The sequence below is a fragment of the Thamnophis sirtalis genome, unplaced genomic scaffold (genome assembly GCF_051295495.1).
Source record: "Thamnophis sirtalis isolate CommonGarterSnake01/CBP01778 unplaced genomic scaffold, rThaSir2_p1.2 scaffold_3, whole genome shotgun sequence".
In the NCBI taxonomy this organism is placed as follows: Eukaryota; Metazoa; Chordata; class Lepidosauria; order Squamata; family Natricidae; genus Thamnophis; species Thamnophis sirtalis.
This window is the reverse complement of record NW_028261383.1, coordinates 11,420,570-11,445,803: the sequence shown is the minus strand read 5'-3', so window position 1 is coordinate 11,445,803 and position 25,234 is coordinate 11,420,570. Positions and strand designations below refer to the sequence as shown.

General features: G+C 45.7%; 1 protein-coding gene across 1 annotated transcript; it reads left to right on the top strand.

Annotated features, from left to right (window-relative positions):
* Positions 1–3,229: 3,229 nt before the first annotated feature.
* Positions 3,230–25,234, top strand: LOC106556126 (major histocompatibility complex class I-related protein 1-like). The gene is made up of 7 exons (XM_087711287.1): positions 3,230–3,353; positions 7,800–8,039; positions 10,574–10,849; positions 17,150–17,437; positions 19,338–19,409; positions 21,937–22,076; positions 23,366–25,234. The coding sequence occupies exons 1-7, from the start codon at positions 3,281–3,283 to the stop codon at positions 23,528–23,530; spliced, it is 1,254 nt and encodes a 417-aa protein (XP_087567413.1). The 5' UTR covers positions 3,230–3,280; the 3' UTR covers positions 23,531–25,234.

Genomic DNA, 25,234 nt, shown 5'->3' with positions numbered 1-25,234 from the left:
CCCCCTCCCCCCTCCCCATAGAGTGAAGTCAGAGTGGGAGATTGTGTGGTCACTTTTTAATTTTTAAAGACATTCTGGGCTTGGGCAACCTAGAACTACGCAGTCTTTGGTCTGATCTAAGCTAGTACACAAAATTATCTGCTACAACATCCTACCTGTCAATGTCTACTTCAGCTTCAACCACAACAACAATATGCAAGCATACAATAGATACAAACTCAAGGTAAACCGCTCCAAATTCTGTTGCAGAAAATACAACTTGAGCAAACGTTTGTAAGAAGAGATTTTGGACGACCATTTGTCTGAAATTGTACTGGCTGAGCAGTGGGTTGGCCTAGAACAGTGTTTTTCAACCTTTTTTGTGCAAAGGGACACTTTTTTCATGAAAAAAATCACGAGGCACACCACCATTAGAAAATGTTAAAAAAAATTAACTCTGTGCCTATATTGACTATATATAAAGTAATTTTCCCACGGCACACCTTACACTATGTCACGGCACACTAGTGTGCCGCGGCACAGTGGTTGAAAAACACTGGCCTAGAAGACCTCCAAATCCCTTCCAACTCTGTAATTCTGTTTCTCTGCCCTGCTTTCTCTGCCCTGCACAGCACAGAGGGAGGGGGCAGAGGCCCAGAACTAGGGGTTTTCTTCAACTCTCTAACCCAGCCCCTCCCTCAAAGATCTGGCTAGGCCATCCACAGCCCCCTCCCAAGAAGCTGTTCAAATCTACGGTTGCTATTCTCAGAAACTCTGGAGATGAACACCGGTGGTTTCTCCCCATCTGTTGGCTCTTTGATGGATGCTTAGAAGCTTCACTTGATGATTCACCCTCTGAGGTTGCTGAACCCTCAACAGCTGCTGGGGGAAAGAAAGGAGGCAGCCCAAGACATCAAGTGCTTGAAGCAAAGGACACAAGGACACATTATTTTGCATTTGTTCTGCATAAGATAAAGGTAAAGGTTCTCCTCACACTTATGTGCTAGTCCAGCAATGAGGAACCTTTTTTGACTCGCATGCCATAAGCGGGGGGAGCACAGGGGGATCATGCATGGGCGTGCTGCACCCATAATGCAATGTGCAACCCCCCCCCAGTGCACATCCCCCCTTTTTTGCATGCTTTTTTCCACCCTCCCCAGGTTCCAGAGGCTTTATGATGTTGAAGTTGATGTTTAATAAATTTATAGGCCGCCCAATCCCGAAGGACTCCGGGCGGCTTACAACAATACATTTAAAAATAAAAGTTAAGAGCACAAAAACATAGATTAAAAAGACCACAACATACACCCAGTCTGATCGGGGCTGGAACTCAATTGTGAGTTCAACAGCCCGGGGCCTGCCAGAATAGCCAGGTCTTAAGAGCCTTACGGAAGGCCATGAGAGTGGGTAGGGTCCAGATCTCTGGGGGCAGTTTATTCCAGACAGTTGGAGTGGCTACAGAGAAGTCCCTCCCCTGGGTAGTTGCCATCTGACATTGTCTGGCTGATGGCACCCGGAGAAGGCCCTCCCTGTGCGATCTTATCGGCCATTGGGAAGTATTTATAGAAGCCTGGGGAGGCGAAAACATCCTCCCCCACCCCCGAGGCCCTCTGGAGGATTCAGGGACCTTCAGGAGGCTTCCCTGAAGCCTCCGGAGGGCTTAAACCAACCCTACGAACAAACCAGAAATCCGTTCCCAAACTTCCAGTTTGGCCATAGGGCCATTTTTTTGCTCTCCGGAGGCTTCAGGGAAGCTCCTGATCCCTCCGGAGGGCCTCCGGGGTGGTGGGGGCTCTTTTCACCCTCCCCAAGCTCCTATAAAGCCTCTGGAGCCTGGGGAGGATGAAAAGTGGTTTTAAAAGAGGCTGAACTAACTGGCCAGCGTGCACATGCGTGCTGGCCAGCTGACAGGGCAACGCCTCGCTTGCCCTGACAAATGGCTTGGCGTGCCACTTGTGGCACGCGTGCCATAGGTTCGCCATCCCGGTGCTAGTCCTTACTCTAGGGGGCAGTGCTCATCTCTGTTTCAAAGCTGAAGAGCCAGCGAAAAGCCAGTCTCCGTGGTCATGTGGCCGGCATGAGTAAACGCCGAAGGCACACAGAATGCTGTTACCTTCCCACTATTTTTTCTACTTGCATTTTTACGTGCTTTCGAACTGCTAGGTTGGCAGCAGCTGTGACAAGTAACGGGAGCTCACTCCATTATGCGGTGCTAGGGATTCGAACCGCCAAACTGCCAAACTTTCTGATCGACAAGCTCAGTGTCTTAGCCACTGAGCCACTCTGTCTCTACTTGTTCTGCATAGGAAATACATTTAAACAATTTTTCTCCTCCCATGCCAATTTTAGTACATGCTGTGTTTGCTGATAGCCTTCGCTGGCCTTGATTGGGGGGACCTCCTGGTTATGGAGGGCCTCTCAGCACATCAATTGGACTGCCCTGAAGATTGATAAAGTCTCTGGTTGATAAAGTCACTTAGTTCCGATAAAGAAGCATATATGTAGCTCAGGCTTGACATCTTTGCTGCTCTCTGAGCTTTCTTGTTTTCTTGCAGGTGTTTCATCACTCAAACTAGGTAACATCATCAGGTTACAGCATCATCAACATAGCATCCCGTGAAGTTATCTAGCTTGGGTAAGGAAACATCTGCAAGAAAACCACATTCATAGAGCACCAAAGACACTTCCAAGTCACTTGGATCCATTCTAACCTCAACTGTGCTGAGAGACCATCTGTTGGAGTGGTCTGGATGGATTTGAGCTGGTTAACTATTGAGGATATCAACGTTTCATATTGATATTTAGAATTAGACGTAGTAGAACATTACATTATACCTTGGCCAAGGGATCTCAAATCAACTTTTCCGACAAGGAGAACAGTCAACGAATGGAACAGAAGTTGCCTTCAGAAATTGTGGGAGCTTCATCACTGGAAGCTTTCAAGAAGAGACTGGACTGTCATCTGTCGGAAACGGTGTAGGGTCTCCTGCTTGGGCGGGGGTTGGACTAGATGACCCACAAGGTCCCTTCCAACCCTATTCCATTCCATTCAATTCCAATTCCAATCCATTCCATTCCATTCCATTCCACTCTTTTCATTTCACTCCATCCCTGTTCTATCCCTATCCCTATCCCTTTCCTATGAAGAACTGTTGCCTGTACAAATGGGAAGAAGTGCTTTTTAGGCAGCGTGGGGTTTGGCTGCTGGATTGGCAGGGCGGAGCTCGGTAAGAGCCGGTAGTGGGGCGGAGTGAAAGCATGTCAGTTGGAAGACGCCAATGTCCGGGTGGTTTAGAAGAAAATGCGGCTATGCCCGGCGTGCCTCTTGGTCCTGGGGGCGGCGCTGGGGGTTTCTGTGCCGGGGGGCTGTTGCGGTGAGTATCTGGGTGGGAAGCAGAAGGGGAAGGGGAGCGCATGTGTCCTGGGCTATGTGTCCCCTCTCCTCCCAAGCCGCTTCCTTCTCATGTGTTTCGCTGAGCCGCGTTTAAAACCTGCTCGCCTTTCAGTTGGAATCGATCCCTATTTTATTTCTGAGAAAGTGAAAGGAGAATGTTGGGAACGCGGAAAGTTGGGGTGGGGTCTGCTACGGGCGACCTCCCGGAAGGGGGAGGGGAGTAAATAGCAGGGGGGGGAGCGTGATCTTCCGTGGTCTCTTACACCCCCCCGTCCCAAACTCCTTCGCTCTTCGCTTAAGTCTTTCTTTTCCCATCGGTTCGCGTTTAATTACTTAAGTTACCCAGTTCGTTTACTTTGTCATTGCCCCTCCTACAAGGGAATTAAATGCCATCTTCCGTGTACATTGTAACTCTAAAAACTAAAACACACACCCTTCACATTCTATACCATGGAATGGAACCCCCCTGATATTGCATTCATATTTCATATTATCCAGTAGAATTCCGTATAGTTACTGCTCTGGGGTAGAAGCTGTTTGTCCTTGTTTTTATTGTCCTGTACAGTCTGCCAGATAGTAACAGTTAAAAAAGAAGTTTGTATTTTTGAGAAAAGGAAAGTGAACAGTGAATGTGCAGAGTGGGGGTGGCTGTTGCAGCGACTTCCTGGAAGGATTGGAGACCTCGGGCAGTGGGGGTGGATGGAGGGGGGGAAGCATAAGGGGGCGCGTGTCCTGCCAGGGTTTCTCTCTCTCATTCTTGCCCCTCCCTCCCAAACTCCGTTCTTTCCCGCTTCGCTGAGTCTCGTTTAAAGACTTTTGATGGTGTTTTCTTGTAATCAGCTCGCCTTTGTGTTTCTTATCAAAGGGAGTGAACGTGAAATAACCACTCTACAAAGCCTTAGTAAGACCACACCTAGAGTACTTGATCCAGTTTTGGTCACCACACTATAAAAAAGATGTTGAGACTCTAGAAAAAGTGCAGAGAAGAGCAGCCAGGATGATTCGGGGACTGGAAGCTAGAACGGTTGTAGGAACTGGGCCTGGCTAGTGCAGTGAAGAGAAGGACCAGGGGAAACAGGATAGCAGTGTTTCAGTATTTGAGGAGCTGCCACAGAGAGGAAGGGGTCAAGCTACTTTCCGAAGCACTTGAAGGCCAGACAAGGAATAGTGGATGGAAACTGACCAACTGATTCAACCTAGAAATAAGAACAGAACAATCTGCCAATGGAACAGCTTAGAGTTGTGGGAGTTTCATCACTGGAGGCTTTCAAGAAGAGATTGGGCTGTCACCTGTCAGAAGTGGTGTAGGGCAGTGGTCACCTGCAGACCACTGGTGGTCTGGGAGAAAATTTTAGCGCTCCGCAGAAAAATTATTTGCATTTTTATATTGCGCTAAATAATATTTATCTTAAAAAAAATCATATTAGTGGTCTGTGGGATTTAAAATTATGAATTTAGTGGTCCCTGAGGTCCGAAAGGTTGGTGACCCCTGGTGTAGGATCTTCTGCTTGGGTGGGGGTGGGGTTGGACTAGATGACCTACAATGTCCCTTTCAACTATATCTATATCCTGGCTCACCTCTTCCCCTCAAATCGAACTCCACCCCCATCAGAAAACCTCACTGTGGCCTGGGGGGGGGGGGGAGAGTGTTGCTTTGCTGGGGAGACAGTGACGTCTCTCACTCTAAACAAGGAAGCTTTAGGAGAATTGGAGGGAATTCAATTCGGCAGTTCAATTCTCACTGGGCTCAACGTTGACTCCGACTTCCATCCTTACCTGGTGAGTAAAATGAGAATCCAGATTGTTGAGAGCAACATGCTGACTCTGTAAACCTTAGAGAAGGCTGTAAATCACCATGAAGCGGTATATAAGTGTAACAGGTATTGCTATTGCTAATGGAAGGGGGAACTCATCAGATTTGCAGATAAGCTGGCAGGAATAGCCAACACCCCAGAAGACAAGCTCAGAATCCAAAATGCATTTTGATAGACTTGAACAATGGGCCCCATCCAATGACATGACATGACATTTAATATGGAGAAAAACAAGATTTTACACTTGAGAGGGAAAAACCAAAGGTACAAGTACAGATTAGGCGAAACCGGGCGCAAGAACAGTAACTGAAAGGGGGACTTTGGAGTCTTAGTGGACGATCGCTTAAACATGAGCCAGCGGTGTGCAGCAGCCATCAAAAAAGCCAATACAATCCTGGGTTGTATAAACAGAGGCATAGAATCAAAATCACGTGAAGTCTTAGTACTGCTTTATAAAACCTTAGTAAGGCGACACTTGGAATACAGTTTTGGTCACCACATTACAAAAATGATGTTGAGACTTTGGCAACTGAGATGATTAAAGGCCTGGAGACTAAAAGATATGAAGAACGGTTGCAGCATTTGGGTTTGGCCAGTCTAGAGAAAAGAAGGACTAGAGGGGGCATGATAGCAGGATCCCAGTATTTGAGAGGCTGCCACAAAAAGGAAGGGGTCAGTTTATTTTCCAAAGCACCAGAGGGCAGGACAAGAAACAATGGATGGAAACTAATCAAGGACAGTGGAATTAAGGAGAAACTTCCTAACAGTGAAGCCAATTAACCAGTGGAACAGCTTGCCTTCAGAAATCATTGAAGGAGTTAAGTGATAATACAATTATGTTGTGAAATAGATTAATAACGATACAATGAAAGACTGATATATATAATATATATATAACTGATAACGGATCAGAGCCTGTGGCCTAATGGCTAAGATGTCTGCCTAATATGTAATATAGCCCAGGTTCAAATCCCAGTAAGGGTATGGCTAGCTGATGAGAGCTAAATAGCTTGAAATAGATCTATACTAGTCTCCCTTTATTTATTTATCAGCACAAATACTGTGTGTGTGTGTGTGTGTGTGTGTATGTATGTATATATATATATATATATGTATATATGAATTGAATAATTTAGAATAAGTATATATTATAAAGATATCCTGCTGTTGATAAATAATTTTAATAAGGAAGTAATCAAAAATTGGTATATATATGAAGTGAGTATTTAGAATACCTTGTTGGAAAATGAAGCAATAACATTTTTGTTTCAATGTATGATGTACAAGGACAATAATGAACATAAGCATACTCGATGGATGATTCGTGGGATTATACATAATTGAAAATAGTGATATATAAATATAAACGGTAAATTCTTTATACTGTAAAAATATTCAGAATGGGATAAGTGATTACATAAGGATACATTGTTATTAAATAGACAATCAAGAATGTAAGGGTATTAGCTTTATTGAAAAGAAAGAAATATTAATCGTAATTGAATATATGTTGTACAATGAAAGTGAGGTATTTAGTTATATTAGACAGAAAATCTGTGATTGTATAAATGTAATTGAGAATAAGGATGCAAAAACACTTGTAACCAAACGACATGCTGTATGTAATGGCTGATAATTTTTTTATGTTGTTTTTCTTTTACGTTTAAAAATAAACAAAATTCAAAAAAAAAAGAAGAAGAAAAGAAATCATGGGCACTACATCATTGGGGTTTTTTAAGAAAAGACTGGACAGTCATTTGACTGAGATGATAGAGGTTCCCCTGCTTGAGTAGGTGGCTGGACTAGAAGACCACTAAGGTCCCTTCCAGCTCTATTCTGATTCTAATTCTGAATCTTGACTCCCTGTGATTAACGGGGGGGGGGGGGGTTTACAATTGAGGTCAGATTACCACCAGCTGTCTAGGAATCCCCCTCCCCCAGAGGAATGTGGGGTGGGGATGGGGAGCTCCTTAACCAGATATGGGCCTGCCCATATATTTCGAAGGTCAGCCAACAGATGCAGAAGCTTTCTCCTTGTGTTGAAAGGTATAAACCTTTCCAAGCAGATATGAAAGCTAGCTGGCAACTTGTTACAAGGGAGGTGTCAGGCCTGTAGTTATGTTCCTTTTAGGATCTTTGGCCTGCCACACTTTCTATTATTTCACTATGCTGTTTCATTAGTGTAGTAATTGGGAGGGGGGAATAGAAAGGAGTGGTATGGTGGAATGTATTGTTGTCATTCTTTTATAGAAGCCCAAGGTCATCTTTTGTCTCCACACCTCTGCACTGACTGGGACCACCTGGGTGGAAATACCAGCATGGGAGAAGAAGATTGAACCATGTGATGGATTTATGAGTGTGGGGATAAGATCATGAACTTTCAACTGGGTGGAATCCCAGGAAGGTTTTCAGATTTGAGATTCCACAGATGGTTGCGAACATGTCTGTCTTATTAAATTGGAACTTTAAAGATAGCTCTGCCTTGGATTCTGATTTAATTCTGCATGATATTTGGAATGTTGACAGGAGGACTTTTCTGTATGACAGTAAAATTTTGGAGGGGCTGAAACTGCAGTACAAGACCCCTTAATTCTGCTCTTCTCCCTTCCCAGGCTCACACTCCCTGCATTATTTCTACCTGCGACTACTAGAGCCCAGCCAGGAGCTGCCTCCGTCCTTCATTAGGGGCTACCTGAATGACCAGCCCATCAGTCGCTATGACAGTCTTGCCAGGAGAGGGGAATCTCTGGTATCCTGGATGGAGGAAGTGGAGAAGAAGACCTTTCTGTCCCTTGAGTGGGTCTTCAGGAGTGAGCTGGAGAAGTTGTCAAGACTCAACCACCCAACAAACGGTGAGCAGAAGCTGGGCCACATTTGATGTCCAGGTTAGATGTCCTTTATGGCAAAGCACAGATGGTATTTAGGCAATTTGGACTGGATCAGGTGAACCAATAGTGGAAATTTGACCTGGTTCAGAGAACCGGTAAATACCACCTCTGGCTGGCCCCTGCCCGCCCAGCCACTGCTTGCCCCCTCATTCCACACACTCTCTCGCCACTTGCCCCGCCCCACCTGCTCAACCCACCCCACCGTGCCCAGTCACTCCTCACCTCTATGCAGCACACTGGGTCCTTGCTTGCGCATGTGCATAGTCTCTGCTCTGCGACTTGCCTTTCTAAGCTGCCTTCCCACACGGTACCTGCACCCCAACTGAGCAGCCCTGATCTGCCTGCTTACAAGTAAGCTAGCTGCCCCCCCAGTCTCCACCACTCTTCGCCTACTCCCTTCCACATAGCCCATGGCCCTGCCATGCTTCCCTGCCTTCCTGGCAACCACCATGGCCAGGCCCACTGCCCATGCTCACCTAGAGAACCCACACAGGCCTCAAACTATACCCTCCCCCACCTGAGCCGAAGCAATTTACCAGGCCTGTAGCCTGCTGCTCTCGGCCGAAGGGCTGTGGGTGGGGTCAGTGCAGATCCGGGGGATCCTTTCCTCCGGGTGGGATAAACAGGGGAAAGAGAGATTGGGCAGATGAGGACAAGGCTCCTTGCCTGAGATTCCTTAATGAAGAGGAGAGGGCCTGAGGAGAGGAATACAGGTAGACCTCCTTACAACAGTTTGTTTCGTGACCATTGTTAAGATATTTAAAATTTAATAGCTGCAGCAGTGAACAGTTGGAAGAGCCCACCATTATAGCTCATTGGTTAAAGAGAGCTGACTGTCAGGTTTCCAAAAGATGCCCTAATTTATTCATGAGTCTCGAGCCAAGTTTCAAAAGAAATCCAGTCATTTATTAGGAACACCATTTCGGCAATACCCCAATGCCGTCAGATCTAACCTCACTTAAGGTATGGCTGAACTTTGCCCTTGTTTCTCCTCTCCCCTCAGTCTGTGTCATAAATCACATTCTCCAACAAGGTGCATGCCTTGCAAGCCTGCTGTAGTAAGCTGAGATCAGATTTGGGTGGAATGCGCTCCCCCTCATTCGTCACCATGGCAACTCGATGACAGACATGCAAGTGCTTTATCACTGCCTGAGGGAATCTGAGCTGTGATTGGTTGCTGTGGGACTAAAGGGGGAGTTTCCTGGTTTCCTGTCTTTTTGCTCTGTGTGTCCTATATGCTCTCTGTGATTTGCTTGACAATTTTTGTGCTGTACAGATAGTTCCTCGACTTATGACCACAACTGAGTCCCAAATTTATGCTACTAAATAAAAACATGTGTTAAGTGCATGTTGCCCCATTTTGCGACTTTTCTCACCAGACATGTTGAGTGAATCACTGCAGTTCTTCAATGAATAACCCGGCTGTTAAGTGAATCTGGATTCCCCATGGACGCTGCTTGCTAAAAGGGGATCATGTGACCCTGGGACACTGTGGGGGTCATAAATGGGAGTCAATTGTGAAGGGTCCGAATATAAATCATTTGACTGTGGGGATGCAGCAATAGTCAGAGGTGTGAAAAATGGTCTTAGGTCACTTTTTTCAATGCCATTGTAACTTTTCGAATAGAGTAGCAGAGTTGGAAGGGACCTTGGAGCTCTTCTAGTCCAACCCCCTGCTTAGGCAGGAAACAGACAAATGGCTGTCCAACCTCTATCCAATCTCTTCTTAAAGACTTCCAATGTTGGAGCATTCACAACTTCAGGAGGCAGGTTGTTCCACTGATTAATTGTTCTAACTGTCAGGATATTTCTCCTTAGTTCAAGGTTGCTTCTCTCCTTGATTAGTTTCCACTCATTGCTTCTTGTCCTGCCCTCAGGTGCTTTGGAGAATAGTTTGACTCCCTCTTCTTTGTGGCAACCCCTGAGATATTGGAACACTCCTATCATGTTTCCCCTAGTTCTTCTTTCTATTAAACTAGAAATACCCAGTTCCTGCAATCGTTCTTCATATGTTTTAGCCTCCAGTCCCCTAATCCTCTTTGTTGCTCTTCTCTGCACTCTTTCTAGAGCAGTGTTTCCCAACCTTGGCAACTTGAAGATGTCCGGACTTCAACTCCCAGAATTCCCAAGCCAGCGAATGCTGGCTGGGGAATTCTGGGAGTTGAAGTCCAGACATCTTCAGATTGCCAAGGTTGGGAAACACTGTTCTAGAGTTTTCACATCTTTTCTACATCATGGCGACCAAAACTGAATGCCGTATTCCAAGTGTGGCCTTCATGTGAACTTGATTCTATCTCTCTGTTTATACAGCCTAGAACTCTGCTGGCTTTTTGGGCAGCTGCTGTAGACTGCTGGCTCATATTTAAATGGTAGTCCATTTTAATTTAATTCAAATTAATTTAAATATGACCATTTGAATGGTCACTAAGTGAACTGTTGTAAGTCAAGGACAACCTGTACCTTCTCACTTTCCACCACTACCCCTGGATCTCTTTCAGGGCTTCATACCTGGCAGGTGATTTTGGGCTGTGAGCTCCGGGAAGATGGGAACAAAGGTGGAGTTTTCCGCTACGGCTACAATGGGGTGAACTTCATCAGCTTTCAAAAGGAGACCCTCACCTGGGTGGCAGCTCAGCCCCAGGCCAGGAAGGTCAAGGAGAAGTGGGAGAAGGATCCAGGGTGGTCCCAGGAAAATAAAGTCTACCTGGAGAAGACCTGCATTGTGTGGCTGCAGAGATACCTGTCCTACAGGAAGAAGGCTCTGAGGAAGACAGGTGAGTGGCCAAATGCCCCCCTCTCCCCATCCAGCAAATTTTCTTTTGGTTCCTTTGTCTCCCCTTCCCTATATAGGTAGGGACCACAATACAATCCAACAATTTCAATTACTAAGCAAGGCATTTGTCAATGAGTTTTGCCCCATTTAATAGCTGGAGCAGTGAAGAGTTGGACAATTAGTAAGACCCCACCGTTATAGCTCATTGGTTAAAGAGAGCTGTCCATTGCATGAGGGAATCTGAGGCTGTGATTGGTTGCTGTGAGAGTAAAGGTGAAGTTTCCTGGTTTCCTCTCTTTTTGTTCTGTGGGTCCTGTATGCTCTCTGTGATTTACCTGACAATCTTTTTGCTGTACAGGTAGTTACTCGACTTATGACCACAACTACCGTATTTTTCAGAGTATAAGATGCACTAGAGCAGTGATAATCAACCTGGTCCCTACCACCCACTAGTGGGCGTTCCAGCTTTCATGGTAGGTGGTAGGGCTTTGTTGTAACTCTGCTTTATACATTTTATACATTCTAGTGCATCTTATACTCTGAAAAATACGGTTACTTCCCTACTTTATAAATCACCATTACTGTGGAACCGTTGGGCGGTTAGAAAATTTTACTACTAACAGAGATACAAAAGTGGGCAGTAGGTATGAAAAGGTTGACTACCCCTGCACTAGAGTAGAAGACGCACCAAGGTTTTGAAGAGGCATTTTTTTAAAAAAGTAGGTAGGTAGGTAGGTAGGTAGGTGTTGTGGCCCAGCAGGAGCCGTTGGAGCTGCCGATGGACTCCGATAGCGAGGAACCCTATGAGTCTGCTATGGAAGATGTGGAGGATTCTGGGCAGGGTTCCAACTCAGAGCAGGGACCAGAGAGGCTGGTTAGCCACCAGGAGGCGCCTGAGGCATGGAGCAGTGGGGAAGATCAAAGGGAGTTTGTCCCTGATTCTAGGCAATGGAGGGCGGAGAAACAAAGGCAGCAGTTATGGAAACAGACTCATAAGAGATAATCCATCCCAGGTGGTTGTGGCTTGGCCCCTCCCAAGAGAGTATATAAGAAGAGACTTTGGGAGGAGTCCTTTTGCAGGACACAACCGTTTGTAGTAATCTGGAGAACTCCTTGTCTGGTCTGCCTTGTGTTCCCGTGTCTGTTGGAGTCTGGCTTGCTGCCAACTTCTTGCCAGTGAGTTGTGTCTGGGCTTTCAGCCAACAGGATTATAATTGCTGTAAATAAAGACTGGCAAACAGCTAAGCCTGTGTCTGCATTCATTACCAGATGGAAGGGGGGGGGGCAGAACAGGTAGGTAGGTAGAGGAATAGAGAGGGAGAGAAAGAGAGAGAAATACAGTAGGTAGGTAGGGAGAGAGAAAGAATAGTTAGGTAGATAAGTAGATAAAGGGATAGAGAAAGAGTGGAATAGAGAGAGAGAGAGAAATACAGTAGGTAGGTAGGGAGAGAGTGTGTGTAGGTAGGTAAGTAGGTAGAGGGATAGAGAGAGAGGAAAAAAAATACAGTAGACAGGTAGGCATTTCTGCTGGCACAGCACTTGATCAATGTACCGTATTTTCACGACCATAAGCCGCACTGAAAATCCTAAAATTTGACAAAAAACCGGCAGTGCGGCTTATAACCCGGTGCGCTTTATGTATGGAAAAAGATCGAAAATCTCTCCCTCCCGATTTTACGCTCAAACTTGAAGTCCCTTGGGTAAGGTGACCAGTGTACATAAAGAAAAATAAAATAGTAAGATAGTGGGATCCTTCCCCATCAAGCTCAGAAAACAGCGATCCCACGATCTGTCCCACACCTCCTCTTTCCCTAAGAGGTGGTGGGGTGGAAAATCCTTGCCCATCAAGCTTAGAAAACAGCGATCCCACGATCTGTCCCACACCTCCTCTTTCCCTAAGAGGTGGTGGGGTGGGAAATCCTTGCCCATCAAGCTCAGAAAACAGGGATCCCACGATCTGTCCCACACCTCCTCTTTCCCTAAGAGGTGGTGGGGTGGGAGATCCTTGCCCATCAAGCTTAGAAAACAGGGATCCCACGATCTGTCCCACACCTCCTCTTTCCCTAAGAGGTGGTGGGGTGGGAAATCCTTGCCCATCAAGCTCAGAAAACAGGGATCCCACGATCTGTCCCACACCTCCTCTTTCCCTAAGAGGTGGTGGGGTGGGAAATCCTTGCCCATCAAGCTCAGAAAACAGGGATCCCACGATCTGTCCCACACCTCCTCTTTCCCTAAGAGGTGGTGGGGTGGGAAATCCTTGCCCATCAAGCTTAGAAAACAGCGATCCCACGATCTGTCCCACACCTCCTCTTTCCCTAAGAGGTGGTGGGGTGGGAAATCCTTGCCCATCAAGCTCAGAAAACAGGGATCCCACGATCTGTCCCACACCTCCTCTTTCCCTAAGAGGTGGTGGGGTGGGAAATCCTTGCCCATCAAGCTCAGAAAACAGGGATCCCACGATCTGTCCCACACCTCCTCTTTCCCTAAGAGGTGGTGGGGTGGGAAATCCTTGCCCATCAAGCTTAGAAAACAGGGATCCCACGATCTGTCCCACACCTCCTCTTTCCCTAAGAGGTGGTGGGGTGGGAAATCCTTGCCCATCAAGCTCAGAAAACAGCGATCCCACGATCTGTCCCACACCTCCTCTTTCCCTAAGAGGTGGTGGGGTGGGAAATCCTTGCCCATCAAGCTCAGAAAACAGGGATCCCACGATCTGTCCCACACCTCCTCTTTCCCTAAGAGGTGGTGGGGTGGGAAATCCTTGCCCATCAAGCTCAGAAAACAGCGATCCCACGATCTGTCCCACACCTCCTCTTTCCCTAAGAGGTGGTGGGGTGGGAAATCCTTGCCCATCAAGCTTAGAAAACAGCGATCCCACGATCTGTCCCACACCTCCTCTTTCCCTAAGAGGTGGTGGGGTGGGAAATCCTTGCCCATCAAGCTCAGAAAACAGGGATCCCACGATCTGTCCCACACCTCCTCTTTCCCTAAGAGGTGGTGGGGTGGGAAATCCTTGCCCATCAAGCTCAGAAAACAGGGATCCCACGATCTGTCCCACACCTCCTCTTTCCCTAAGAGGTGGTGGGGTGGGAAATCCTTGCCCATCAAGCTTAGAAAACAGCGATCCCACGATCTGTCCCACACCTCCTCTTTCCCTAAGAGGTGGTGGGGTGGGAAATCCTTGCCCATCAAGCTCAGAAAACAGGGATCCCACGATCTGTCCCACACCTCCTCTTTCCCTAAGAGGTGGTGGGGTGGGAAATCCTTGCCCATCAAGCTTAGAAAACAGCGATCCCACGATCTGTCCCACACCTCCTCTTTCCCTAAGAGGTGGTGGGGTGGGAAATCCTTGCCCATCAAGCTCAGAAAACAGGGATCCCACGATCTGTCCCACACTTCCTCTTTCCCTAAGAGGTGGTGGGGTGGGGGATCTTTGCCCATCAAGCTCAGAAACCAGTGATCCCACGATCTGTCCCACACCTCCTCTTTTTCCCTCTCTCCCCAGGCGGATTTCATAGTATCCTTCCCCTGGAGTGGGGAGGGAATGGGGATTTCATAGTATCCTTCCCCTGGAGTGAGGAGGGAATGGGGATTTCATAGTATCCTTCCCCTGGAGTGAGGAGGGAATGGGGATTTCATAGTATCCTACCCCTGGAGTGAGGAGGGAATGGGGATTTCAAAGCATTTTAAACTATACCTTATAACCTTCCAAATGGAATAATAATAATAATATAAGAATGGCAAAGAAAAAGAATAATTATGCTTTATATTTTTACTGTCATTTATTATCTTACAGGCAGCCAGGCTAGGAAACGGAATGCAGGCAGTGGGGGAAACGAAATGAATGAGTGGCCAGTCTAGGAAACGGAATGCAGGCAGGGAGGGAAACGAAATGAACGAGTGGCCAGCCAGGCTAGGAAACGGAATGCAGGCAGTGGGGAAAACGAAATGAATGAGTGGCCAGTCTAGGAAACGGAATGCAGGCAGGGAGGGAAACGAAATGAACGAGTGGCCAGCCAGGCTAGGAAACGGAATGCAGGCAGTGGGGGAAACGAAATGAATGAGTGGCCAGTCTAGGAAACGGAATGCAGGCAGGGAGGGAAACGAAATGAACGAGTGGCCAGCCAGGCTAGGAAACGGAATGCAGGCAGTGGGGGGAAATGTTGCAAAAAAAAGTGCGGCTTATAACCCGGTGCGCTTTATATGTGGAAAAAGTTTGAAAAACTAACGTTAATTGATACTGCGGCTTTTAATCCGGTGCGGCTTTTGGTCGTGAAAATACGGTAATTCTCATCAATCAGTTAAAGAGCTTTCCAAAAGGAAAAAAAAAGTTTTTGCACTCTGCAAACTTCCCAAAAATGGCCCAGTTTTCACGAAAATGGATCCGTTTTTTTTCCTCCAAAATAGCAATAGCAATAGCAGTTAGACTTATATACCGCTTCCTAGGGCTTTCAGCTCTCTCTAAGCGGTTTACAGAGTCAGCATATTGCCCCCAACAACAATCCGGGTCCTCGTTTTACCCACCTCGGAAGGATGGAAGGCTGAGTCAACCCTGAGCTGGTGAGATTTGAACAGCCGAACTGCAGAACTGCAGTCAGCTGAAGTAGCCTGCAGTGCTGCATTTAACCACTGTGCCACCTTGGCTCTTGTCGAGGCATGAATAGCCTTGGGGGGGGGGGCTTACAGAGTGCTCCGGTGGGGGGCAAAAACAAGCAAAAAATGACCCATTTTTTGCATATTTCTGCCCTTCCCAGCCCCCAGGAGCTTTCCGAAAGCCTTCTAAAAGCTATGCACGGCCATTTTGGTGAAGGGGGTGGGGTTTCGGAAGGCAAAAAATGCTGTATTCAGTGTATAAGACGCATCCAGATTTTCAGCCTCTTTTTTGAGGAAAAAAGGTCCGTCTTATACTCCAAAAAATACAGTAAGTCCCAAATTTATGCTGCTTAAATGAACTTTTCTTGCCACACATGTTAAGTGAATCACTGCAGTTCTTCAATGAGTAACCTGGTTGTTAAGTGAATCTGGCTTCCCTGTGGATGCTGCTTGTCAGAAGGTCGCAAAAGGAGATCATGTGACCCTGGAACATTGCTGCTGTCATAAATGGGAATCAATAGAATCCAAAAATTTCAATTACTAAGCAAGGCAGTTGTCGATGAGTTTTGCCCCATTTTATGATCTTTTGGCCACAATTGTGAAGCGAATCACTGCTGTCGTTAAGTGGACCATGCCTAACCATAAGCGCTAAACTGCCGACTTTTCTGATTGACAAACTCAGCATCTTAGCCACTGAGCCACCACGTCCCTATTCAGAGTATTCAGACTACTGTACGATAATGGGGGAAATAATTTTCAATGCTCCCTAAAATAAGTTTATCTAAGAGAAAACAAGAAAACCTATTAAGCAAGAAATGAAGGCTAAGATCCATTTGTATTTCCATGAGGAAATCTGGTAAAGCAGAATAAATTGTAATTCTCACATCCTGCATTTTGGGACTGAACTAAAGGGTCTATCACTATTCACCATGGCCAACTCGCCATGAACAATTCATCACAGCCAACTCACCATGGCCAACTTGCTGCATGACAACTCGCCACAACCAATTCGGTGCAGGATAACTCACTGTGGGACAAGAGTTAGACTAATATCAAAGAAATGGTGGAATAGAATCATTAAAGAAAGGATGGAAAAGGGAGGGACAGAATGAAATGTGAATGGCAAAGATTAAAATCAACTTTATTTGTTGTAAATAATTCAATAGAATTGTTAAATTGTGCAGTAGCAGGTTGTCCTGTGTTGAGTTGGCTGTGTCGAGTTGGTGATGGAAAGTTGTACCACAGTGAATTGGCCGTGGTGAGTTATCGTGCAATGAGTTGGTTGCGGTAAGTTGTCCCGCAGTAAGTTAGCCATGGTGACTCATCCCTCAATGAGTTGGCTGTGTTGGGGTTGTCCTGTGGTAAGTTGGCTGGTGTGAGTTGGCCATGGTGGGTTGGCCATGATGGGTTGGCTGTGGCAAGTTGTCCCATTCCCAAACCGAAAGATGAGGCTGTTCCTGAACACATTCAGTTTGTGATGTCAAAACTGAATCAAACCCTGAGCATTACAATTATTTATGTCAGTGTGAGAACTTCACCCAAACCTCTGTGCATCCCTTTTAAAAATCGAATGTAAAGAGCTTTGAGGGTCCCGTAGGCTCAGGAGAAGAGAAGGAGCAGTGGGAGAGGATGACCAGATAAGGTCTTCGCTGTTATTAAATTACTTGGCCAGAAAATCCCAGGAACCCTGTTGTTGCTGTTTTTGCAGAACCCCCAGTGGGGAAGGTGACTCACAAACTGGTTGATGACAGCCTGGAGGTCCTCATCTGCCAGGCCTATGGCTTCTATCCCAAGGAGATCCAGGCCACCTGGACCAGGGATGGAGAGAACTGGGAACAAGAGACCTTCCGTAGAACTGTGGCCCCCAACTCAGATGGGACTTATTACGTCTGGATCAGCATTGAGATCGATCCCAAGGAGAGGGACCGTTTTAGCTGTCACCTGGAACATGATGCCTTGCAGGAGCCCCTGGTCTTGGCCTGCCAGGAGGAAACAGGTGAGAGGCTGAGTGATTATGACATGTAGACGTATCTGTGGAGATTCTCAACCATCTGGGTCATGGTTGTCCCAAAGGTGCTTTTCAAAAGGCAACTGGGCTTTCTTAGCCACCTTTCGGACCTGTAGAAATAGATACTCCAGCAATGCTGGAAAGTGCAGGGACGTTACATTTCCTGCTGTATCATCTCAAGGTGGAGAACAGGAAGTATCATCCTGCATTTAGTGATGGGAGAGAAGTGATTTTTGACAGGGCGGGAGGCTGGATGGAAGTGGGAATTTGAGGACAAAGGTATGAAGATATGATAGGGTAGGGTGGAACAGGATAGGATAGGTTGGCTTAGCCTAGCTTAGTTTATCTTATCTTAGTTTATCTTATCTTAGTTTATCTTAGTTTGTCTTATTTTATTTTATCTTATCTTAGTTTAGCTTGTTGTTGTTAGCTGTGAAGCCATATCCAACCCATTGTGACCCCCATGGACAATATACCTCCAGGCCTTCCTGTCCTCTACCATCCTGTGGAGTCCATTTAAGCTCACACCGACTGCTTCGGTGACTCCATCCAGCCACCTCCTTCTCTGCTGTCCCCTTCTTCTTTTGCCCTCTGTCGTTCCCAGCATTAAGCTCTTCTGTTAGTCCTTCCTTCTCATTAGGTGGCCAAAGTTCTTGAGTTTCATCTTCAGGATCTGGCCTTCTAAAGAGCAGTCGGGGTTGATCTTCTCTAGTAGGTTAGGGCAGGGCAGGGTTGGTATAGTATACAGGTAGTCTGGGACTTAAGAATGGTCATTTAACAGCCACATGAAATCACAACAGCCCCAGAAGTGGTGCCTTATGGCCTGTAAATCACTTTTGGTTGTCATAAAATGTTGCAACGCAGAGAGGGAGGGAGAAAAAGAGAGAGGGGGAAAGAAAAAAAAGAAGAAAGTAAAAGAAAGTAAAAGAGAAAAAGAAAAATGAAGGAAGGCAGGAAAGAAAAAGAAAGAAAGAAAGAGAGAGAGAGAAAGAAAGAAAGAAAGAAAGAAAAAGAAAGAAAGAGAGAGAGAGAGAAAGAGAGAGACAGAGAGAGAGAGAGAAAGAAAGAAAGAAAGAAAGAAAGAAAGAAAGAAAGAAAGAAAGAAAGAAAGAAAGAAAGAAAGAAAGGTCACTTTACTGTTTTTTCGGGGCTTCTACAGGACTCCCTGTTTTCTGTGCGAAGATGTTTCCCAGAAAATTGTTTTATAACTTTTATATTATGAAACATTGTTTTATATTATGAAACATTATTTCATAATATATCTAAACTATGAAGCTGAAACAATGTTTGCTTTCTGGGAGGATTATCTGATAAGGGCCCTTTTGCCACATTTCCTTAAACTGATTTCTTGACTTAGGCTCAAGTCTTCCTTATCTGACTGCTGCCTTGATTGTGGTTCTTCCTTCTGCCCCTCAAGGCCTTTTCTTTAGCCTTCTGCAACCCCCAGGAAGTGCCCCCACCTGAAGGAAGTCCCTCCCCTCCGAGGCTGCAGGGGTCAGACGGAATGGCCTTGAAGGAGGAAGGCTTCCTTCAGCTGAGGGCAATTCCTAGAGGCCAGTGCAGCTTGAGAAATGCTTGCATTGCTCAGCACCTCCAGGGAACTCAGGATCTCAGGAGCCATGATGTTAAAGTGGTTAAAGTGCAATACTGCAGGCTACTTCTGCTGACTGCCAGCTGCCAGCAGTTTGGCAGATTGAATCTCACCAGGCTCAAGGTTGACTCAGCCATCCATCCTTCCGAAGTGGGTAAAATGAGGACCCAGACTGTTGGGGGACAATAGGCTGACTCCATAAACCGTTTAGAGAGGGTTGTATAGCACTGTGAAGCGGTATATAAATCTAATGCTATTACTATCTGTCTAATCGAAACCATGTTTCTCTTTCTTTAGCTACAGGGTGGCTGATTCCGGTGGGAATTGTAGCAGTCTTAATCTTGGGAGCTGTGATTCTCTTCCTGAGATGTAAGTGAAACAAACACAGCTGCTGACACCTCCCACCCCCACTCCTAGGTTTTTCTGTGTTGGCTGAGCTGGTGTGGATGAGAGAGAGTTTCACCCATCAGCTCCACAAGTCTCTTTCCCACAAACAGCACTTTGAACATGTGGGTCGAAAGGAGGAGGAAACTATGCAGCCATTTATCAATTTCCTGTAAGTCTCAAAATGGCCCACATTCCTGTTTGGGAAGGAGCCTCTTTGGCCTCAGTGGACTTACTCCAGAGGAGAAAAGATCAGGGGCTCAGGAATCAAGGAAAAGTCCAACAAATGATCTGGGAAGCACTAGAAAATCCATAATCCTGCCCCTGAAGAAGATCATTGCGCTGCCCCACTCACTCATTCTCTATCACACACATACTGTAAGTGCGGCTTAGGGATTTTATGACTGTTCCCCAGCAATTCCCTTCACCCAGCCTCAGAACTGTCCCAAATAATGCCAGCCACAAGCAGACCGATTAGTCTGCAATGGCCAATAGTCCATAAAACAATGGAAAGTTGCTCCAACAAATAAGTCCACCAAACAAACTTACACCCACCAGGCCAAACTGAAATACAGCCCCAAGAGCTCACTTGCAAAGAGAAGTTCAGAGTCTCCAAGGCACAAAGTCAAACAGGAAGCATGAGGAATAAACATACATCCAGAACCCAACCTTGTTCCCAGCAATGCCTCCCTCTGCCTGCTGGTGCAGCCCATCAAGATGGGCGGGGCCTTCTCCCGAATAATCTGGCAGATCTCTGTTGCTCTTGTCTTTTCTCTGCTTTGTGTGCTCTCGGATCCACCACAGAAGGCAGCTCCTCCTCCTCTTCACTGACCCTCTGCTCCTGCAAGCTGTCCTCAGCTGAAGCCACCTATCTTTTGGGTGGATGTTCAGAGTCATTAATTAACCCAGTTGTTGATGTGCCAGGAATGAGCTCATCACCTGACCTCCGAGAAGTAGGGCTAATGGGTGTGGAGCCATCTTGGAACTGCTGAAAAGACTGCCAGATGATGGAGATAGATGATGTTGTATCCCTCCTCCTCTGTTGAGAGAGGGCTGTTCAGGTTTTTTTTTTTTAAAAAAAAACAGTTTATTTATACACTTTTTCTTAACATAAATAGTATGTGCTTTTTGAACAGCATGTTGTCTGAGTCAGTTTGCTTCCATAATAGTATTTTTTCCAGTTTCTAATTTCTACCTCTATTATCCAACCATTGGTAAAACAAGTCCCATGTTTCAAAATATTCGGTATTTTCTTTTTCTTTTATCTTTAATGTCAAACCAGTCCATTTCTGCACAGTCTAGTTTTTAATTCTTCTGTAGGTCTTTCCTCATTTTTCCAGTGCTGTGCAAATATAATTCTTGCTGTCAAGACATGTCATGTCAAACATATATTTCACTCTCAGCAGGATTTAACAAAGATCAAAAACAAAACACAGGAGGAGGACAGCCTCTCTAAGCGGTTTACAGAATAAGCATATTGTCCCCCAAAATCTGGCTCTTATCGGGAACATCTTTGCTGGCCAGCTTTGAATGGCTTCAGTTCTGGTGGAAAAACAGAACTGTGGGGTCCCATCAGAGTGTTCTGATCTAGGCTTCCCCAAAAAGGACGAGGCAGGTTCCTGGTCCGGACAAAACCTCTTTTATTAAACGAGTGTGAATTCCTCTCATTCACATTCAGCAAAGGCCTGGCAAACAGTCTTTCAAAGGTGAATTTATGACCATAGACCTTATCTAGTTTGGAAAGCTGCCATGTACTGTAAATATTTTCCAAATGCTGTGCAGGGAAAGACTTGGCACAGAATCTCTAAGATCCACAGACAGATCTTCACACTCCTGAAATGGATCTAATGACCAAAGGAAGAAATTGTTTCCTGCAAAAGCCCACTCCCCTTTTGCTCCTCTTATTTCCTATGGGAAGGGGATATTCACTGTCCATCTGTGGCTTTACTCCCTAGTTGACCCTGATTTCTTAGTTGTTCTTTTCTTCTGGCAGCTCTGCGCATGTGCATACTGGGAACAGGCTCCAGCTGTTTCTCTGCCTCACTGCTATCTAGCTCTGAAGGCAGTTGAGAACTGCCAGATGGCCTTGGCCCCATCACTGCCTCCGATGCAGAGCCATTGTCTGAGCCTTCCCCAGCCTCCAGGACTGGCCCATGTTCTTCCCCACCCTCCTTACTGTCTGATTCTGCTGCCAGCTCTGCTGGCTGCTGGTGGACCATAGCATAAAGTTGCAATAGCAGCAAGGATAATTTCAGCAATTACTTCTGAATAATACCCAGGAATGTTCTTTTCCATTTTCTCATGGTCAGTACCTCTTGACAAGCTAGCCATTTTTCCTTGGTCCATAATAAAGTGATAGAAGTACTAATGCATCTTTCTCAGGATGCCTGGTTATAATCCAAGCAGTTGTACCACTTGAGCCTTCTGACGGTCTTAGCATAAATCCTTCTCTATTTGAGGCAGGAACTGCTACTTCCAAAATTAACCAGCTATCCTCTCTCTTTGCCATCAGACTGGAGACGTAGGACAATTCAGGAAGCAATGGCTTTGCAAGATGACTTTCCTTTAGAGAGAGTTTGTTTTTTCTCTGCCGACAGAGAAGATAATGAGATTCAATCAGAACCGGTGCTCCAATCTGAAGTAACCTCGGAGGTGAGACTGATTGTTGTTGAAGTCTGTGTAAGATGCAAAATTCTGGGCTTGGGAAATACCCAAGAGCCAAGACCATTGAAGGGTTGGGTGGGCAACATTCATCCCCAAAGTCTTTGTAAGAAGGGATTGTGGGCTGCTTGTGGCTTTTCTGGGGTTCAGCCCCTCCTGCTGGAGATCCTGTGATTGCCTGCTCTGCAGGGAAGAGCCAGCCCAGCTCAGCTTCTTGCACCCATCAGCTCCGAGGGAGGAGAATGAGATGGGGAAGGAGTCAGGAATAGAGCTGGGGAGAAATGGGGGATTTCTGTCCAAGGAGGACTGGGAGGGAGGGAGAGAAGGGATGGGAGGATGGAAAAACAAAGTGTGGGAGGGGGCATCTATGGAAATGATCCTGGTGACTTTCTTTAGAAGGGGGATTAGAAACAGATCCTGGAGAACATTAGCTGCAGAGGTAAGCTTTGCGAGTTGGGTGCCATAAGAAAGAAAAAAGAAAGAAAGAAGAAAGAAAAAGGAAAGAAAAGGAAAGAAAGAAAGGAAGGAAGGAAAGAAAGAGGGAGGAACAGACAGACAATAGAAAGATAGATGGATGGATGGATGGATGGATGGATGGATAGACAGAGAAGATAGACAAATAGACAGACAGACAGACAGAAGATAGATATGGATGATAGACAAGAGATGATAGAATGTGATGGATAGATAGATAGATAGATAGATAGATAGATAGATAGATAGATAGATAGATAGATAGATAGATAGATAATATGTAAAACATAGGTGATAGAATGTGATAGATGATAGATAATGATAGATATTAGGTAGATGATAGATGATAAATGATAGCTAGATAGCTAGATGATATAGATAGCTGATACATGATACATGATAGAGTGTGATAGATACATAGATGATAGATAGATAGATAGATAGATAGATAGATAGATAGATAGATAGATAGATAGATAGATAGATAGATATAGGAAGGAAGGAAGGAAGGAAGGAAGGAAGGAAGGAAGGAAGGAAGGAAGGAAGGAAATGAAACTTGGGGGAGTATCCCCTCCCACCTATATCAGGAGCTGTTTGTATCAAGCCTCTTTGGTTGCTTGACTTCATTCCTGTCAGTGTGGAGGTGAGGATGACTGAGAGCTAATAAGGACTCCTGCCTTGAGCAGGGGGTTGAAGACCTCCAAGGTCCTTTCCAGCCCTATGATTCTAATTGAAGGAGAGAGAAAAAAACACCATATTGCCGGTACAAACTGTGGTTTTGATGTTATCATTTTCTCTCTGTGCAGGACGGGATATCCCATGAATGGTTGACGCACCAGTGGTTAGCATTGCGCAAGCGAGAAGGGAAGGAACACAGGCCCAAGAAGTCTTGGTCATGGGCTGGGGAGATGGAGACCCTGGATAGTGAAGTGTCAAGATTTAATCAGCTATCATGGCCCAAAAAAGAGTAATAACTGGTCCTGGATGTATTCTGAAAGATACACAGAGCATGGCTACCTCTGATGAAGGAAGAGGGCTAGCAACTTCAAACAGCCTCCAGCATGTTTCTTCTTCATATTTGTAGCCAAGTCTTGGAAAGGAAAGAGATCCAGGAAACCTTCCTCTTCCCCACCTTTTTCCCTCCTCTTGAAATGTTTACGTTGTCAGGATTTGGTGCTGATGCTGCTCTTGAGAGTGGGTGGAAGAGAGAGGTCAAAAGGAGAGAGATGCGAGTGGATAACGTAGCATGCCAGGTGCAATAGAAGGAACCGAGGAAGGTGGAGACACTCAGGTTGGCTCAGAAGAGGAATTCCGATGCTAAGAGTGGAGAGACACTTGAACTCTGCTGGTGCTGCGCCTTCAAAGGTCTCCTCCATCCCTCTGGGGACCCGCCACTCTTTATGTAGGACTCCACATAATGACCAACATGATCATTTAACAACCTCAACTGGGAGAGCTGGATTGTTGTCATTGAATGAAGGATTCTGTTACGATATTGAACTTAGTAGCTGGAACAGTAAAGTGTACAATAGGCCAGAACTTCTTTAGAGCTGAAGTTCAAGAAAGTCCAGTTGCATCTTGAAAAAGCACCTCTGGGACAACCATGACCTGGATGATTGACAATCTTCATAGACAATAGGCCAGAACACACAATTATAGTTGATTAGTTAGAGAGTGCTGACTCATGCATGAGGCAATCAATGTGTAATTGGTTGTTGTGGATGTATTTGTTTGCTTGATTATCCATAGTATTCTCAGACGACTTCTCTGACCTCAAAGTTCAAAAGCTTCTCTATAGTAAGTACTCTTCCTATACAAAGTGCCATTCAAAATGAAAGAAACTTGGAATTCAGGAGTGTAATTCTCAGGGCTTGCCTTTAGGTCAGAATCAATCCACGTGTGTTTCTGATACACCAGTCAAGAGTGACATGAAATACCTCTCAGGCTTCTTGTTATTAGCCTCAAAGCTGAGAGATGGTCATTTTGAAAAGACAATCTGTGGGACTCCATTGTTCCATTTTTGAGGATTCTTAAGACAAAGAGAGGAAGTGAGGTGACTGGAGAAGATGTTCCCACGGTGTCCTTTTTGTTGTTGTTACTGTTATAGTTACAACTCTAAGTCACACCCTTGGCACATCCCAGATGGATTGCTGTAATGGGCTCTACATGAGGGTTCCTTTGAAGGGTATCCAGCAATTTCATCTAATGTAAAATGTAGTGACACAAGCACTTGTGTATGCATCTGGATCAGTATATTACACCTCTGCTTTTTGAGCCACGTACGTTATCATTTTGCTTCCAGGTTGAATTCAAGGTATTAATAATGACCTATAAAGCCTTCCATTGCAGGGTTGGATTATTTGAGGAACTACCATATTTCCCTGAAAATAAGACAGGGTCCTATTTTCTTTTGACCCCTGAAATAAGAGCTTGGCCTTATTTTCAGGGAGATCTTATTATTTTTGAGGTGTAGGAGGTGGCGAGCATGGTCACCTCATGGCTGCTGCTCTCTTGCAATATTTTCAGGGAGGGCTTATTTTTGGGGGGAGGGCTTATTTTAGCACATGCGCTCAAAAGCCCAATTGGGCTTATTATCTGGGAAGGTCTTATTTTCAGGGAAACAGGGTATCTCTCCCCAGTATCCATCATTATCCATCCCATCAGATTCAATGGGT

Coding starts and splice junctions, on each gene's coding strand:
- LOC106556126 (XM_087711287.1), top strand. CDS start 3,281: ATGCGGCTATGCCCGGCGTGCCTCTTGGTCCTGGGGGCGGCGCTGGGG. Junction 10,850..17,149: donor GAAGGCTCTGAGGAAGACAG/GTGAGTGGCCAA, acceptor CTGTTTTTGCAG/AACCCCCAGTGGGGAAGGTG. Junction 19,410..21,936: donor TGTGATTCTCTTCCTGAGAT/GTAAGTGAAACA, acceptor CTTTGCCATCAG/ACTGGAGACGTAGGACAATT.